This window comes from Quercus lobata, chromosome 9, assembly GCF_001633185.2.
Source record: "Quercus lobata isolate SW786 chromosome 9, ValleyOak3.0 Primary Assembly, whole genome shotgun sequence".
NCBI classification, from domain to species: domain Eukaryota; kingdom Viridiplantae; phylum Streptophyta; class Magnoliopsida; order Fagales; family Fagaceae; genus Quercus; species Quercus lobata.
The window spans coordinates 48,647,517-48,667,163 of record NC_044912.1 but is presented as its reverse complement, the minus strand read 5'-3'; the positions used below and the strand labels follow the sequence as shown (position 1 = coordinate 48,667,163).

Sequence of the window (19,647 nt, the reverse complement as noted above, 5' to 3'; positions counted from 1 at the left end):
AAAAAAAAAAAAAATAGAACACCAATACCAACCAAAAAACAACTGCCAATGCAGATTACAAAAGATAGTGACGATAGTCCCCCCTTTCAAAAACTCTTTCAATATCAAAAGTTTTCATCTCGGAATCGCTAAACATATTGGAAATGAAAAAAATGAAAAAAAGATTTGTGCTAACAATTAAATAATTGACAGAAGCGCAATTTTAAGTAACAAATGTGTATTATACTGAAACTTATGATCTCAAATTCTCGATTGCTTGATCGTGCTATCAGGTCCATTGCAATTTGAGAACCTGACCTTACTAACACCTCAAACACGAGTGTAACTTAATTGGAAAAAAAAAATCTTTGACACTTATCAAATATCAATAATTTGAGGTGATAAATCCAAAAATAGAAAGAGAGCGAGATAAGACATTGGGGAATTAATATCAAAGTACTATATATAGAACATAATGTAGCATCCGAAGGCAATTTTTTTTTTTATGGAAACACACACGCTTACAACGAAGGCAAGTGGCAGTTAAGAGCCCGAAGGCAATAACCACGCATTAAACGCCACACTAAAAAGTAGAAAGTATCATCGGTACACATGACCTCAACTTCAACATTTCCAGCTCATTAGATCCATTTCTAATTACAGTAATATTCTGATTGACAAAGCAAAATAAGAAAATTTGTACTTCATATCAGCCATGTTGTTTGAAGTTAAGGGCACCTGTTCCCGCCTCCAGTTTGGTGAAGCATTGCGTCAATCTCATCACCATCCTCCATCTCAAGCTAATCCATGACAAAGTTATATGCATAAAACAAAGAAAGAAAACACCAAAACAATGAATAGGAGGCAAAAAAAATTATAAATTCTCAAATAAAATCACTGGCATGACCATAAATCTCTAGAACACTTCGAATGAGTACATTTGGATGTATTTTGTTAATTGATTATTTGTTGAAGTACTCTAGAGAGAAAGTCGGCAAAAATGTTTTTTTCCTTTTTTTTTTTGGGCGTGGGGCCTGCCATAAAAAGTTCACAAAATCCCAAAAAGCAATTTTTTTTTTTTTTTTTTTGCTGTTGCCAAATGCAATCAGACTGAATCAACTCAAAATACTAATCCATAATTGTCATGAAATGCCTCAACCATAAAAACAAAGGAATAATGCAGTCAGGCCATGTTATAATAGAATTCAATATACTTCCAATTGTTGAAAACCAATTATGAAGATAAAAAAACTGCAGAACGCGATTGCTATAAATTCAACACCTTCCAAAAATATTTCCTTGAAATAAAAAAGTAAGACTATGGAAACTGTGGACCATCTCCTTCTTTGTCCTACAGCAATTTCTTTGTTAGTGCATATGCTTCAAATTTTTTGGGATTCATTGGGTCATGCCAAATTCCGTAGCTAGTTTATTATTTTGTTGGTAGCAATGGGATGGGAAACATAATTCAGATATCTGGAATTTGGTCCTGGGATGTTTGATGTGGATCATTTGGATGGAATGGAATCACTCCTTCAAGAATACTGAGAAATCATTGGTTCAGTTGCAAGATTTGTGCTAGTGGACTCTCTTTGATTGGTCTAGGTGTTGGGGCCTCTTGAATTGTTCTTCTATCATGGAGTTTACTTCTTCTCTTAGAATGGAATCTTTATTTATATGTTTCTATGTTTCTTTGCTTTTCATCTTTTCTCTGTTCACCATCGTGAAAACCTTGTATTCATGTTTCTTTTTCTTTTTAATAATTGACTAAAATTTGCAAGTATGCAAAATTTTTGGAAATAATTAAATTCTACCTCATCTGGGGTCTGTTCTCCCCGGAGTCTTCGCCCATCAAACAAGAATGCAATGGAGTTCAACTCCACAGACTGACGTTCACAGTATGCAGTCATGAGTTTCCGAAGCTGGGTGCTTCGTTTGATCCTAAAGAACACCTCATTTCCATCCTACAATCAAACAAGACCCACAGGGATTAAAAAATGGGACGAAACTGGAAAAGGAGGCAGCACACTTTGTTGATGCAAACAGGAAGTAATATTAAAAAGCTAAAAAAGGCAACTCTAACAAAAGCAAAATTTAAAGCGATATGGCAAGAAGGATACTAATCCTACAGTTAATATAACTAGAAATTTATATTGAAAAGTATACAATGGAATGTGCACATAGGCACCCATGGATAAAATAAGAAAGAAGAGATCATTGTTTGTTCAAGAAGTGACAATTTTGAGTCCCAAGAATGCAACCAACCAATATGGTGGAACAATCCAATACTAAATTCAGCTCAACTACGGTTGTTTAGCCTTTAGCACTCATTTAATACAAGGACTAAAGATAAGCAATGCAAACATTAAAATTCACTAGTCTTAATAAAAATTCTTGAAACATTTTGCAAATTGGTAATTTAAATTTTGTCCACCAGACCAAAACAGTTTCAATTTGATTCCACATCCAGCTATTTCCAAGTAAATAAGCGTTCTTTATAGTAGCTAAAAGTACCAAACCAATCATATATGATTTACACCAACTATTAATTCAGTCTAGTAAGTGCCAGCTACAGACACAGTGAGAACATGTATAGTAAATTCCAGAGAAGGTCTGGATTGGGGATTCTCAAACTGGGATCGGTTGAGAGGTGGGTGACCCTAATCTATTTGATCAGGGCCAAGTACACCTTCCGAGTATTCAAACAACATAGTTCTATTAAATAAAGTAGACCCAGCTCATTCTTGAACTATAAGAAATGCATTTGTTAAAAGATTTTAACAAATGCAAAAACTCAACTAAGAATAAATGACTTCAAGTCATTGATGACTTTCATTTACAAAGTTACTTCATTTAGAATTTACAAACATTTCCAAAATGAAGATACAATGCACATAATAATAATATAAGCTAAATATTATTCACTTTTAGAAAACAAAGTATAGAATACATTACTACCGATTCCACATGGCACAAAGTGGAAACAGCAATTTTGGGGCATTGATTCTTCCACACTTGTTAGTGAACATCATTTGTACGCATCACCCGCGTAATAAATGTGCCCGTCATGAGTGTACATCATGATCGTGATTATAGACGTTGTGGATACGGAGTGTACTAATACTAACATGTATAACATAGCTCACACAGTTTAACATCATTGCAAACAACAATTCTATATAGCATGGCACAAAGTGGAAACAGCAATTTTAGGGCATTGATTCTTCCACACTTGTTAGTGAACATCATTTGTACGCATCACCCGCGTAATAAATGTGCCCGTCATGAGTGTACATCATGATCGTGATTATAGATGTTGTGGATACGGAGTGTACTAATACTAACATGTATAACATAGCTCACACAGTTTAACATCATTGCAAACAACAATTCTATATAGTGCCAACTGCCAATACACCATATTAAAACCACATAACACCATATAATATAGCTAAATTTTTCACATAACACCAAGTGTATACAAAGGTTTTTTAATTTTGCTCAAACATACATGAAACATACTTAACATAGTGCCAACAAACCATTTTTCACCACAAAATAACACCATAACATTGCATGATGACACAAACCCAGAAAAATTAAACCAAAACAACGAACACCCAGATGAAAAAATTCAATTCCCAAGAAAAAAAATGATATAAAACCTGGCCTTTGACTTTGAGATTAATGTGTGCAGACTGATCCATAGGTTTCTTGTCTTCCTCTTGTCCTCCTGTACCAGCACCAGTACCGCCACCTCCTACCGTTGCAGACATCTTCACAATTCTCACTCTTTTAAATCACTCAAAACTTTCTCTCAATCTGTCAATCTCAGAATCCCTTTGTGGGTTTTGCTTTTTGGTTCTCTCTCTCTCTCTCCCAGCCAACACATATAGAAAAAAAAAAACAAAAAAATCTCTGCACGCACAAAGAAAAGAGACTCCGAATCAGAGAGCACGACCTACTAAGCGTTACACGCACGCTACTATATTTTTTCTCACTCGCGGGAATGGCATTATCGTAATTTTAAAGTTAGTTAATTACGAGGTCGTCCTTGTTTTGATGACGTGGCGTTTGTGTTTGAGCGAGTAAAACATTTTATGTTTTTTTTTTTTATGTTTTTGTTTTGGAATAAACTGAAATTAAGAAAGGTTTGGATTCCGGTGGGGGATAGACTATAGAGGAATCCATTGAAAAGGTGCCGTGGGGAATGGACGGTTGAAATTGAGTGAGAGAGGAATCGGACGGGTGAGAATGTGTGGATGAGGGTAACTCAGTGGTCATCTTTCGTTGGATTCTGGGTCAGTTTTTGTTTTGGTAAATGGGGTTTTTGATTGGTGAGTACGATGTGTACTTTATTTTTTAAAAATGAGGTTTTTATGATTTTTTGACTTTTGAAGGGATTGGATTCTTCCTTATCCAATACCAGTTGTCACTCTAATTGAATAGTCATACTCATATCACATGTGACTTATGAGCTAGCTTAAAAGTTGGGATGGGCTTGACACCGGTTCAACCCGTTTGAAGATGCAATTTATGGTTATTAGATCAAATAACACTGAAAACTGTGAACCATGAAAATTGTGGAAGTAACAAAATAACGTGTTTGGTAAGAGATTTCATTTAGAGGTATTTAAGTTATGTATTTCATTTTAGGATGTTTAGAAATTTATTTTATTTTATTTTTGAGAAACAGAAAAATTTTCAAATAACATTACTTAATGGTACTTTTGTATTTTTTTTTTTTTTTTTTTTTGATAAGAATAGTACTTTTGTAAATATTTAGAAAAATTAGAAATTCCACTTGATAAGACTTAACATCATTACATCTTTCTATCTCTCTTTTTCTCTCACACATCTCATCTTTTTCTTTTCTTTTTTTATTTTTTATTTTTTATTCTTTCTCTCTTTTCCTCTATTCTCTCTCACGTGGACTCCTCTAATAAATATTAATAAAATAATTGTCTTTGTTAGAAAGTTACCACTTTTTTAAAAAAGGAAAAAAAAAATTTATATATATATATATATACACACACACACACATATACTTAAAATATGTTGTTTGAAACATGGTACCAAAAACATTTTTTGCATTATAAGTATTTTAAACACATTTTCACAACATCTTTTAAATTACAATTTTTACATTATTTTGAACAACAATACTTGAGAGTTACTATCAAAATAATTCTGAAAATCTCTATTTTATTTCATTTTTTATTCCCTCCAATTTAGGGCAGTAAATGGGGGATATTTGGCATTTAGCCTGATTTTGCAAACAATTTTCTTAGTTGACAAGTTTTGCCAACATATTTGTTAAGTAGCATTTCGAATCTTTGAGATCGAAATCAGGCGAAAATGGGTAACTAGCAATAAAAAACCAACTATATAGTTAGTAGGTCCAATTTGGAAACTATATCATTTACTAACAACTCAAGCCTTAGAGGCTCGATTTTGGGCTTGTAAATCGAGCCTTTGAGGCTCGGTTTGCATGTTCTAATTGGGTCTGAGTTGGCATTTTTTTCATGTGGCATCTACTTATAAATCGAGTCTCTAAGACTCGATTTACATTTACAGCAAAAAAAAAAAAGATTTTGCCTTTACAGCTTCTCAACTCAACATCCAACAAAACCACAGCAACAACAACAATCCTAACAAAGAAAACCACACCACAACAACTAACAACCACCACAACAACCAACAAAACCATAGCAACAACAACAATCCTAACAAAGAAAACCACCAAGAGAACAAAGAGAAAAAAAAAAAAAAAAAAAAAAAAAAAAAAAACCCAGAAACAAGTCGCCCTGTGACCCAGGCTGTGCGAGCCTACGCCACGCGACCTAGGCTGCACAAGCCTATGCCGCGTGACCCAGGCCATGCCAGCCCCAGACCGCGCTGGTGAGGTGAGCTATGAGCTTTCTCCAGATTCTTTCTCTCTTTTCTCTAATCTGGGTTCTCTCTTTTGTTCTGGTTTTTTTTTTTTTTTTCCTTCCTTCTCTGGGTTCTTCTCTGATATGTTCTGGGTTTTTCTTTTATATTTATAAGGTTGGAGAGACTCGATTTCCATGTGTTCACCACGTGAAAAAATATGTCACATTGGACCACATCAGACTATAAAAATCGAATCTCAAATACTTGATTTTTAGGACAAAATGAAGTCTCTTAAACTCGAGTTGTTAGTAAATAATATAGTTTCAAAACTGACCTACAAACTAAATAGTTAAGATTTTATGGCCATTTGGCCATTTTCGCCTCGAAATCACATAAGGAACTTAAGACTCAAGTTTCTTCAAAGAAAACCAAGAGAAAAACTCGAACTTTCCACTAATCCTTCTTCTTCTCTCCAAATCTAATATTTCTTCTTCTCATTAGATTAAGCCCAAATCAAGTCTTGGAGGACGAAGCTGATCCTCTCTGAATTTACAAATCTAATCATTTGGTGCTTCTCTGTAGGTGTTCTCTCTCTCTCTCTCTTCTTCTTTGCTTGTTCTTTTTTTTTTTTTTTTTTTTTCTTCTTCTTCTTCTTCTCCTTCTCTGCTCTCTAATTCTCTTTCTTCTTCTTTACTAGGTTTGTCATGTTGTTGTTTATATAGAACTCAAGTCTTCAAGACTCAAGATGTATGTTTGGCTTTCTTGTCAATTAACAAAATTTTTGGTAAAATCAAGCTAAATACCAAAAATATCCTTGTAAATGAGACGAGCTAAGTATTAAAAGTTCAAACTAGTTCATTTTTTTATTATTTTTTTTATCAGAAAATGAATTTGAGCTTATCACCAAACAAGATTTTATGTTCAAAATTGTTTACAATCTACTTAATTAACTTATTATTTTCTAAATATATATTGTAAATAATTTTTTTTTTAACAGCGAATAAATTATTTATATCATCAATAAGATAAAAATAATAATTTAATATCATATGAACATATTGACAATCTTATACAATGCAATTTCAAGTCTATATGAGTATATGAGTATATTTTTAGATTTTCTCTCCAAACTAGTTTGTAGTATAATTTATACAAACTAGTTTGGAGAGGAACTCTACAAACTCCTCATATATCTCTTCTTCTTTTTTGTGAATTTTGAAAATCTAACTGTTGAATTTCATGTTCCTTATGTTCTTAACATGTATATCAAATTTCGTTCAAATTAGATATTATTTATTATTCGATCAATAAACTTATTTTTTTATACACAATTTTAAATCATAAAAATTTGAAATTTCAATCCTTGTTTAAAGAGATAGCAATTGATATTTGATCTTCTTGAAATTTTACATGCATAAAGAATATAATAAAAACATACAATCTAATGAGTAGATTATCAAAATTCACATTCAATATAGAGATATATGAGGAGTTTATATAGTTTCTCTCCAAACCAAGTTTATACAATTTCTCTCCAAATTAGTTTGGAGAGAATCTTTGTTCTATTCTATATCGTTAAATCGAGTCTTTATGTTCACGAACACAATATTTTGTTTGAGCTTGACTTGTTTAATAATTGAATCTAAAATTAATACTTGAACTTGGTTTGTTCTCTAAACAAATGTTCATAGAAAAGCTTTTTTTAAATAAAACTCAAACTATTCATAAATAGTTTAGTTCATTTCTAGTCCTACCCTCCATTAGAGTAAAGAGTATGATGTTTCTCTTCTTATTATTGAGAAATGGGGGGAAAAAAAGCATGTACAAAACATCAAGTGATTAGAGTTTTTTGAATTGTTAGAGATATAGATCAGAGAGAAAAGAAAGCAATTGAAAGATAAGGTTATGTATTGAAAATGCTTTTTATTTTTGTTTTCAAAAACTTATTTTTCAGATTAAAAAAAAAAAATTTATTGTTTTTCAAATTCAAAGGTTTGAAAACAAAGCACAGTACACAGTTTTCTAACTATAAAATAAATAATAAATAATAAAATTTTGGTGACTATGGTTGTACTTGCTCATTAATTTTTTTTTAATAAAAAGTAACGACAATAACTATGACTCATTTAATCGAATTTTTTGGCAGGACAATGGTTACGAGCAACTAGCAAATGTTATGATGCTCAGTGTCTTGTTCAATTTGGTGTAGTATTGGTGTGAAGTTATACTTATTATATCCATGAACACCATGTGCAGCAAATTTCTGTTTCACTCTGACATTTTACTGAATTCCAGGAAATTTTACGCACTATTTTAATGAATTAAATTATGATATAAACATAACACATCATATTACATTATCAGAGTTAGATTTAGCAACTTTTGAACAACCTTTAGGTTTTTTTTTTTTTTTTTTTTTTTTGAGGGAAAAAAACTTCAATTCACAAAAGAAAAACATTTACATCAAAGAATAAAACCTCAAACGCAAGAGGAGGATCTTCAATCCAAATTACATCATCAAAGATAGGTTTAACAAGCTTAGTTAAAGAGTGTGCCATTGAATTGCCAGATCTCCTGACATATGAGAAGGAGCCTTTGCGAAGACCAACCACCAACGTCTTTATTTCTTGCAAAAAATATGCCCAAGTCGTGAATAGTCCATATTCAGCATAGAGAGTTTTGCTCCTAACATTAATATTATCCCCCTCAATGATGAGATCATGGAATCCAGCTTTAATTGGTGTTAAAATCATTAGCTTTTTATCCATAAAAATGTGGGATTCTTTTTAAATCTTGTTTGTGTCTGAAGACAATAAATTCAAACATTCCTACTAGTCACCATTTCTAAACTCCAATCAAAGGTTTCTTTAGCTTTGGCATTTTTATGCCTTTTCTGAGCCCTTTTCTATGCAAAACAAATGAAAATATAGGTGAACTACTAGGACATCAACATTCCAGTTATGTATGAAATACAAAAACTCAAGCCAAAAATAGCAGAAGGCAAGTAAAACCAACCAACAAATTATATGCGTCATAGGAAGCAAACCCCGTACAACATACTCCATATAGCAGGAAAGCAGAAGCATGGTAGCCACGCAAATGACCTCAACTTTAAATTTATTGTTCTTTTTAAACATACAATTTTAAGTGCTTAAACAAGTTCCAAACATTTTTTTCAACTAATTACACATCCTTTGATAGTGATTCTTCACAGCATGAGTGGTACAAAAATACAACAAAAAAACCTTAATCCCAAGACTTTGGAATTGGTTATAAATCTTAACAATACTGCACTCTCCTACCAAAAAACAAAAAGAAAACATTTGCTCCTAACACTGATACTACATCCCATTGACATATGATAATGAAAATAATAGATGAGTAACATGAGTTTCCCTTTTTCTTGGAGTTTTAGCACACTAATTTACAATGTGTCCTTTGATAGTGATTCTTCACAGCATGAGGGGTACAAAAATACAACAACAAAACCTTTGTCGTAATGAACCTAACACTATGTTTAGTTAATATAATATAATAAAGTGAAAACCAAATACAATCCAGAAGATAATCATTGGATTCAGCATCAAATTAGGACACAGATAAATATCATCCATCATGATTCAAACTCGCTAAAATTTCTGCTCCCAAAATGAAACTCCATCCAAAATCTTGGACTCAAAACCATCAACAGATTAAAATCAGAGAAATAAACGAAAATAAGAAACCGTAATTGAAATGGAAAATTGAAAATTGAAAAAGAGAGAGAGAGGTGAAGATCCAGTCGAGGATGGGGAGAACGACGTCATATTGAAAAGGCCAAACCCCTTACCTCCAAACGTACCAAAACCGTTTTGGTTTTGTTGAGAGAGAAATTTCATGGGGTTTATTTATGCCATGAAATTTCTCTCTAATTGAGAGAAATCTAGGGTTCGAATTTCTCTCTGAGAGAGAGAGAGAGAGAGAGAGAGAGAGAGAAATTCCATGGGGTTTATGCCAAAACCATTTTGGTTTTGTTGGAGTGTAAAAAAAAAAAAAAAAGTGAACCCATGATTTCTTGCTTTTCAAATTTTGAAAATATAAATCGTGCATTCCATGTTTCGAAATTATATTTCAATTTCAATTAAAACTGTGAAATTATGTTTTAAAAACATTATTTCACAATTTTTATGTTTTAATTAAAGAAAGAGGGTACCATGAAATGTGAAGTAATAATTGTGTACTGAGGTAAGCAGCTTGTATAGAGAAAGAGCCATTTTTGGAATAGGCCCACATGAGATATCATTAGCTTGAGGAATATAAGAGAAGGGTGTGGCCTTAATGGTGCCAAGAACACTTGCTGGGAGCTCAAAGGAGATGCTTGAAGGCAGCCAACCATGGTTTTCATCAAAACATTGTCTAACGGTCAACACTTCTTCTCCACAGTTCAGGGGACCAACAATAAGCTCCCTTAATCTCCCATTAGGTAACCAAAAATCCATCCACATATTCACAGAATCACCATTCCTAACAGTCCATCTCAAGCCTTTAACATAGATTGGCCCTCCCTTTTTGCAAGCTACCCAAATCCGAGAGCAGGGCAATTTTCTTCCTTCTTCAGTCAATCTACTGGGGCAGAGGTATTTTGCTAACAACATATTTGCCCAAGGCTTCCCTTCCTCATGAGCAAGCCTCCAACAAAGTTTGGCTAGAATGACTTCATTCCTATGCTTCATTGAATAAAGCCCCAAACCTCCCAACTCTTTGGGCAGTGTAACAGTACTCCACTTAACCATATGCATTCTTCTTCTTTCCTCAGTTGACCCCCAGATGAAATCCCTCATCATTTTATTAAAGGAATCACACACTTTAGCTGGGAGGTTGTAGCACTGCATGTAATACTCTGCAATGGGGGCAACAACAGATTTGGCAAGCACTAATCTTCCCACTTTAGACAGCAATCTAGACTTCCACCCAGCTAGCTTACTTTGGACCTTATCAAGAACAAGTTAAACCCCCTGAACCTGGAAACTTTGTCATTTAAATGGGTTTGGAAGTCTGAAACACTCCCAAAGATTCAATTTCTTAGATGGCTTTGTCTCCATGATAGTCTACCCACGGCTCACGTGCTGGGTTCAAGAGGTTTAATCCTTAATCCTTTGTGCAAGTTGTGTAATAAACATTATGAAACCATAGAACACTTGTTTAGAGGCTGTGAGGCTGCTTGCCCAATTGCAGAAGCTGTATGGAATATAGGGAATCTGTCGCTATTGGATGGCCAGATGGAGGATTTTACTGACCTTGCTGTGCAGATTATGAATTCAAATTCTTCAATTCAGAGGCAGTGGGATCTTTCTTATGTATAGCTAGGGCACCGTGGAAAAACATGAACAGCATAGTTCATGAGGATGGAAGTGGTTTACCACAGCAGATACATAGTGAAGTGAAAGTGTTATTGTGTGGATTATGTCCTATGATAACGCAGGCCCAACCTTTCAGTATCAATCAGGGATGTTCTTGGAAGCCCCCTCCCTTGGATTGGTAAAAGGTAAACATTGATGGTGCTTTATATGAACATGATCAATATTCTGGTATTGTACTGGTATCATTGTTCGACTCCAAAGGAGATTTCATGGTAGCTATGTTCACAAGCTTGTTCACAAACACATTATTACATTTGAGGACGGCTTGTTTAATAGCCAAGCTTAAACTTATGCTCGAGCTTGGCTCATTCGCCAAATAAAGTAACATTTTTTTCGATAGACACAGGGAAAAAAAAAAATTTGAGCTGAGCCAGAGCTGTTAGTAAACAGGTTGGTTCATTTATAGCCCTAGGTGGTTGATGAAAGTTCAAACTAATGAACTTGACAAACTATATTTATAAATAACATTATCAACTTTGTCCATTATTAAGCTATGAAGTCGTTTCTCAAAAAAAAAAAAGAGAGCTATGAAGTCATTTCAATGAATTAGCAGGATTCATTATTAGAGTCACTATATTGACATCCTATGCAACACATGACATAATTGGCAGTGTTTCACTCTAAGCTACAAAGTTATTTATTTATGAGGCCTTAAAATAGCATTGTGCATCTGATCAAGGAAGATCTGTGATTCAATCAGACAAAACCACAGCATAGATTTAGAAGAAGTTTTTTTATCAAATAAATGAAATCCCCCAAAAAAAAAACATAGTGAAGAATAGCTAGATCATATGATTCATACCATATCAAACTCAAAAGTTAAAGCTGCTGATTTCACAGCACAAGGAAATATTAGGACCAGTTCCATCCCCCCAGGCGATACCTTGTCTCCAGAAGGTGAAACATACATCTTCTCTACAACATTAGCAATAGCTTGAGGTTGCCCATCATCAAAAACTCGTAAAGTATGATAATAGACCTTAATATACCAAGGCACAACTTGAAAAATGTCTACTTGCAACTTACAACTGTCTTCACCAATATTAGCACCTGGGAACCCCTCCTCTAAATCTGTGGATATAAAAGACATTGCAATAGTGCCCCTTTGATTCCCACTACCCATTAAGAACCTAGTAGAGTGTAATGGTGCTCGTGGACACGACCAAACTACAGGAAACTTCCATGTAAGGCCCAACTCAAATGGCTCATAGGCACTGTACCTCTCAACTGAATATTCATAAAGAACAGATGAGCCCTTCCTATGCAAGCTATTTACTTCTTTAAACACCTTTTCCGGCCTAACAAACAATTCAAAACCAGGCTTATCCTTCAACCCTCCAGAGCCTACACAGTCAGGCCCAGTTATCACATTATCCTTCTGCAGATTCTCAAGCTCAGTGACTAAGCCTCTCTCAAGTTGAAGGTAAACATTGCTGGACTTTGGGAGAACACATCTTCCTGTGACTTTCCTCCCAAAAATTAAGTTCAAATACCAGCTCACTCAAAATTTCAAGGAACCAGTTCACTTTTAACATTGTAGTCACATTGATCTTTCACGTCATTGACAAACCTAAAATCATGATGCCTTGAAGTCCTTTTGAAGAAGAGAACTCCACAGATTCCCCAAGCACCAACAGAACATCCGACTCTCATTTCTAAACATAACCAGGAATTTTCAGAGTCATCCTCATTTTTGTTAATTGCTATTGAGCACTTTTGGGAAACAGGAGCTTCATTGAGTTCAAGATCGGCAATGTAGCTAAATGCATCAAAAATCTTAGGCTAGGTGTGTGAAGGAATTGTTCTAAAAAATTTGTTGTATGAAAGTTCATGTAACCAAGAAAAGACAAATTAGATATGCCTTGTACAATTTTGCCAAAAATACTGTTTATTTAGAAATTAGGGATTTTCAACAATATCATATGACTTTGAGACAAGTTCAAGAAACGAAATCCTATAAGACCTCGATAGAAACTGATACAAACAAGTTACTTGAAAGGTCTATGCTCCTTTCAAATATGGAATATTAAAAGACTCTTAGAAAGTGCTAGAGAAAAGAAGAAACCGTTAGGATTAGGTTCTTTTGAGCACCTTTGTATATGTCCAAAGGCTATTATTGGCAAAAATCCTATACCAAAAGAAAAGCAAATTGCCACATTTTTGGATGAGCATCATTTCTCCTATCTAGCCTAGATCAAGGAGCCTACAATGTGTGTAGTCAATGAAAAAGGTACGGTTATGAACAAGCTATTGTTGTTCAGCACAAGGGCTCAAGCTTATATGAGGGAGCCAGTGAGTTGTGAATTACATATGAAGGTTTATTGTTCGACTTTAATACGGTTCAAAGCTAGCCAATGCATCTGGCAATGATGCAGTTATCCTAATAGACATTTATCCAATACATCTAAAATTATCAAGCCAATCTCTTTTCATGTTTTGGCAAAAATATGAGGATATTGGTCTAGAAAAATAATCAGAGCTCAATCAATGAGTTCGAAATTTAGCAATACCTTGTATACATTGCAATCAAATTTTTTCTCAGGCAGCATCTGCAATTCTAACTGTGAGATGTCAAAATGCTTAAGATTTCTATGTTTGGTAACCATGCAGGAAATGTTGGATCAATTTGACAAGAACTCACAGTGATAGCATTGAGTTTAAAAGTAGGAGCCCCATTGGAGCTTACATTCATCACAAAAGAGTGAGAAGACAATCTAAATTCTTTTAATTTTGACTTCAGCAAAATGCATTTTGGACACATTTCCTACAACTGTGCTCCTACTTTTGGATTGTAATAAACTAAATGTAAAATCATGTTTAGTTTGTCCATGGACTATAAGTTTGCTGATGGGGATTGCTGTCACTAGGTCGGTGTTGTCTGCCACAACCTCACTGCTCATGTCCAGAAGCTTCCCTCCTATTTGGGATGATTCTATTTCTGACGAACAAAACGGACAAAATTGGGCTCAAGAAGAAGCCTATGAGCGGTTAATGTTTGGTGATAAGCTAAATCCTTCTCTTCTTGATTTGAAGCATTTGAATTACTTTAACCTCAGCTTCAATAATTTCCCTGCTTCTCCTATTCCCTCATTTCTCGGTTCAATGAAGAGTTTAACATCTCTTTTATGCGGGATTTTTGACACTCATACCTCATCAACTTGGAAATCTCTCCAAATTGCTCTATCTCAATCTTGAATGTCCTTGGGTTGATTTATATATGAATAGCCTTCAATAGCTTTCTGGTCTTCCTTTGCTACAACATCTCGATATGAGTGGTGTAGATCTTAGCAAAGCCTCTGATTGGCTACAACTCACAAACATACTCCCTTCCTTGTCAGAGATGCGATTGTCATTTTCCCAACTTCCTTTCATTCCACCAACACCCACTGTTAACTTTTCATCTCTCCTCACCCTCAATCTTTCTGGGAACCCATTTGGAAACACCTTGAGCCTATCATGGATCTTTGGTCTTCGTAATCTTGTTTCTCTTGATCTATCTTACAATCACTTTCAAGGTCCAATCCCTGTTGATTACCAAAACATGACTTCTCTTAGGGCACCTCGATCTCTCTGGAAACAATTTCAACTCTCCAATTCCCAATCGGTTGTATAGTTTTAGTCGTCTTGAGTTTCTCAACCTTGCCGATAGTTATTTGCACGGTACAATCTCCAGTGCCATTGGAAACCTAACATTTGCCATTAGTATTGACTTGTTAGAAAATGAACTTGGAGGAAAGTTGCCAAGATCGTTGGATAATCTCTGTAACTTAAGGGAAATCAAATTGTCATGGAACAAATGGAGTCAAGAGACATCTGAAATCTTAGAAAGTTTATCAGGATGTCTTTCAGATAGACTAGAGATCTTAGACTTAAAGTCATTCTCATCTTCATGGTCATTTGACGGATGAACTTGGGGTATTTAAAAATCTTGTCAAACTTTCTTTTTAGGATAATTCAATTTCGGGTCCAATTCCAATGTCTTTAGCAAATCTTCCATCTTTGACATACCTAGATTTTTCAAACAATCATATCAATGGAACTTTCCCTCAGAATTTTGGACAATTGAAAAATCTAGTCGAACTGGTTCTTTAGAATAATTCAATCTCTGGTCCACTTCCGGTTTCTTTTGGAAATCTCTCATCTTTGACATACTTGAATCTTGGGAATAATCAATTGGAAGGAACCTTCCCTCAAAATTTTGGACAGCTTTCAAAACTTGCGACTTTATATATTATTCTAATATGTTGAAAGGTGTCGTGTCTGAAGTTCATTTTTCCAATTTAACCAGTTTGAGGACACTTTCTGCATCTGGAAACCAATTGACTTTAAAAGCAAGTCAAAATTGGATTCCTCCTTTTCAGCTTGAGTCTTTATCCTTGCCATCATGGAATTTAGGGCCAAAATTTCCCCAATGGCTTTGCTCACAAAGGCATCTCCTTCATTTTGGAACTTGTCTTCTCAGTTCCAAATTTTAAATCTCTTCCACAATCTAATCCATGGAGAAATTCCCATGATTTTGTCTGCTTCAATGATTGATTTAAGTTCAAACCATTTCAAAGGTCCCCTACCTTATATATCCTCTGATGTGTATGTGCTAGATCTTTCTAACAATTCATTCTCTAGATCCATTTCTCACTTTTTGTATTTTAGAATGAATGAGCAAAAATACCTAGGATATCTCAATCTTGACAAAAATCATTTATCAAGAATAATACCTGATTGTTTGATGAAATGGAACTACTTGGGGGTCTTGAGTTTGGGGAACAACAATTTTAGTGGCAGTATTCCACCATCCATGGGGGAAATTTTGGCCTTAAATTCCATGATTGCAAGGATAAAAACTCAAGCTGAAAATGAGGAATCCAATTTTGACTTGCTTTTAGAGTCAATTGGTTTCTAGATGCATAAAGTATCCTCAAAGTGGTTAAATTGAAGAAATGAACTTCAGACACCACACCTTTCAACATATTAGAACCAATATATAAAGTCTCAAGTTTGGGAAGCTGTCCAAAATTTTGAGGGAGAGTTCCATTGAATTGATTATTCCTAAGATCCAAGTATGTCAAAGATTGAAGATTTTCAAAAGACACTGGAAGTGGACCCGAAATTGAATTATTCCAAAAATCAAGACTGGCTAGATTTTTCTATTGTCCAAAAATTTGAGGGAGAGTTCCGTTGAATAGATTGTTTGAAAAATCCAGGTATGTCAAAGATGAAAGATTTGCTAAAGACACAGGAATTGGGCCCAAAATTGAATTATACTGGAAAGAAAGTTTGACTAGATTTTTAAATACCCCAAGTTCATCCGTCAAATGACCATGAAGTTGAGAATTACTTAAGTCTAAGATCTCTAGTCAATATGGAAGACACCTTGATAATCTTTCTAAGATTTCAAATATCTCTTGACTCCATTTGTTGTATGACAATTTGATTTCCCTTAAGTTACAGAGATTACCCAACGATCTTGACAACTTTCCTCTAAGTTCATTTCTTGATAAGTCAATACTAATGGCAGATATTAGGTTTCCAATGGCACTGGAGATTGTACCCTGCAAATTACTGAAGCGAAGGTTAAGAAACTCAAGACGACTAAAACTATACAACTAATTGGGAATTGAAGAGTTGAAATTGTTCAAAGATAGATCGAGGGGACTAAGAGAAGTAATGTTTTGGAGATCAACAGGGATTAGACTTTGAAAGTAATTGTCAGATAGATCAAGAGAAACAGGATTACAAAGACCAAAAATCCATGATAGGATCAAAGTGTTTTCAAATTGGTTCCCTAAAAGATCGAGGGTGAGGAGAGATGAAAAGTTAACAGTGAGTGTTGGTGGAATGAGACAAAGTTGGCAAGCTATCAATCGTAGCTTTGACAAGGAAGAGAGTGTGTTTGTGAGTTGTAGCCAATCAGAGGCCTTACTAAGATTAACATAACTCATATCGAGATGTTGTAGCAAAGGAAGACCAGAAAGCCATTGAAAGTTATTCACATTTAAATCATTAGATCCATAGCCTTCAAGATTAAGATAGAGCAAATTGGAGAGATTTCCAAGTTGATGAGGTATGAGTCCCACAGATCCCGCATTAGAGAGATTAAGAGATGTTAAACTCTTCATTGAACCAAGAAATTCGAGAATAGGAGAAGCTGAGAAATTATTGAAGCTGAGGTCAAAGTAATTCAAATGCTTCAAATTAAGCAAAGAAAGATTTAGCTTACCACCAAACCTTGACCGCCAATAAGCTTCATATTTAGCATCATTTTGTTCTTGACTCATTGAATCATCCCAAATAGGAGGGAAGCTTCTGAGATGGAGTTGATGTATGTGAGCAGTGAGGTTGTGGCAGACAACACCAAGCCAGTGACAGCAATCCCCATCAACAGTCCAAGAGGAGAGCCAGTTTGAAGGATCAATAAGGTCTTGCTTGAAGTTGAGAAGAAGCGACATACCCAGGTCCCATTAGCTTCGCCGGAGTCTGGGTCTCTTCCCTCAACCTCAGATTAGTCCCCTCCACTTCAGAAAACCCAGAAATGTACCCCCCATCGTGCTCGTCGACACCGCCGTAGTCATCGACAACCCAGAAACCACCTTCGCACTCGCTGGCAACGCTGCTGACACCGCCAGCAACCCAGAAACCACCGTCGCCCTTGCCGGCGAAGTTGCTGACACCGCCGGCGACCTAGAACCCACCGTCGCCCTCACCGGCACTACTGACACAACCGACGACCCAGAACCCACCGTCGCCCTTGCCGACGACGCTGCTAACACCACCGGCAACCCAAAAATCACCATCGCCCTCGCCGGCGCCGCTGCTAACACCGACAGCCCAACAACTAAACTCACATGACTGTTAGCTTCGCCGGAGTCTGGGTCTCTCCCCTTGTACCCACGTTGCCTGATCATCGAGTGGCTCTTTTAAAAATCCAGGTTTGACCAAAGTGCCCTTAAAAGATTCCACGGGCTGGGCTTTGGCAAGCCCATCAAATTGGATTATAAGTTCAGGCCCGCTTCTATTTCTGACGAACAAAACGGACAAAATTGGGCTCAAGAAGAAGCCTATGAGCGGTTAATGTTTGGTGATAAGCTAAATCCTTATCTGCTTGATTTGAAGCATTTGAATTACTTTGACCTCAGCTTCAATAATTTCTATGCTTCTCCCATTCCCTCATTTCTCGGTTCAATGAAGAGTTTAACATCTCTTACTCTCTCTTATGCGGGATTTGTGGCACTCATACCTCATCAACTTGGAAATCTCTCCAAATTGCTCTATCTCAATCTCGAATGTCCTTGGGTTGATTTATATGTGAATAACCTTCAATGGCTTTCTGGTCTTCCTTTGTTACAACATCCCGATATGAGTGGTGTAGATCTTAGCAAAGCCTCCGATTGGCTACAACTCACAAACACACTCCCTTCCTTGTTTGACTTGCGCTTGTCATCTTCCCAACTTCCTTCCATTCCACCGACACCCACTGTTAACTTTTCATCTCTCCTCACCCTCGATCTTTCAAAGAACCAATTTGAAAACACTTTGATCCCATCATGGATCTTTGGTCTTCGTAATCTTGTTTCTCTTGATCTATCTTTCAATAACTTTCAAGGTCCAATCCCTATTGATCTCCACAACATGACTTCTCTTAAGCACCTCCATCTATCTGGAAACTATTTCCACCATAGACTTCCCAATTAGTTGTATAGTTTTAGTCGTCTTGACTTTCTCAACCTTGGCGTCAATAGTTTGCAAGGTACAATCTCCAGTGCCATTGGAAACCTAACATCTGCAATTAGTATTGACTTGTCAAAAAATGAACTTGGAGGAAAGTTGCCAAGATTGTTGGGTAATCTCTGTAACTTAAGGGAAATCAAATTGTCATCCAACGAATGGAGTCAAGAGATATCTGAAATCTTAGAAAGTTTATCAGTGTGTCTTTTAGATAGACTAGAGATCTTAGACTTAAGTATTTCTCAGGATAGAGATCTTTTAGGGTGTTGTTCCCAATCCACTTATCATGCCAGAAACAGATACTGGTGTCTTCACTCGCGACGAAGGATAGATGCTTAGAGAAACTCTCCCACCCTTCATGAATGCTTCTCCAAAGGCCACATCCATGAGTCCTCCTATACACTTTCGTACACCACCCCCCTTAACACCCACCATATTTTGTGGAGATAACTCTCCACCAAAGATGGGTAACTTCATGCCCTTAACGCCACAACTATTTCCCTAATAAAGGTTGATTAAACGACGCCACACTAAAGGAAGTCCCCAACGGCATAGTACTAGACTTATGACTGTATCACAATATTGTGTACATTTAATAAAAATTTATAGAAAAAATAAGAATAAGAAAAACCTTAAAATCAAGATCCAAGGTAGTTTTTATTTATTTCTTTAA

The 19,647-nt window shown here is 35.5% G+C and overlaps 3 protein-coding genes across 3 annotated transcripts; 1 reads left to right on the top strand and 2 right to left on the bottom strand.

Annotated features, from left to right (window-relative positions):
- Positions 1-424: 424 nt before the first annotated feature.
- LOC115958982 (small ubiquitin-related modifier 1-like) lies at positions 425-3,881 on the bottom strand. Its single transcript, XM_031077263.1, has 3 exons — positions 3,645-3,881; positions 1,794-1,943; positions 425-779 (listed from the first exon to the last, which is right to left on the bottom strand). The coding sequence occupies exons 1-3, from the start codon at positions 3,753-3,755 to the stop codon at positions 708-710; spliced, it is 333 nt and encodes a 110-aa protein (XP_030933123.1). The 5' UTR covers positions 3,756-3,881; the 3' UTR covers positions 425-707.
- Positions 3,882-13,976: 10,095 nt separating this feature from the next.
- On the top strand, positions 13,977-18,965 carry LOC115960076 (receptor-like protein EIX1). The gene is made up of 2 exons (XM_031078772.1): positions 13,977-14,368; positions 18,446-18,965. Exons 1-2 carry the CDS (start codon positions 14,100-14,102, stop codon positions 18,939-18,941), a joined length of 765 nt encoding a protein of 254 aa, XP_030934632.1. The 5' UTR covers positions 13,977-14,099; the 3' UTR covers positions 18,942-18,965.
- Positions 14,387-17,765, bottom strand: LOC115960075 (receptor-like protein EIX1). The gene has a single exon (XM_031078771.1). It carries the CDS (start codon positions 17,696-17,698, stop codon positions 16,856-16,858), a length of 843 nt encoding a protein of 280 aa, XP_030934631.1. The 5' UTR covers positions 17,699-17,765; the 3' UTR covers positions 14,387-16,855.
- Positions 18,966-19,647: the final 682 nt, after the last annotated feature.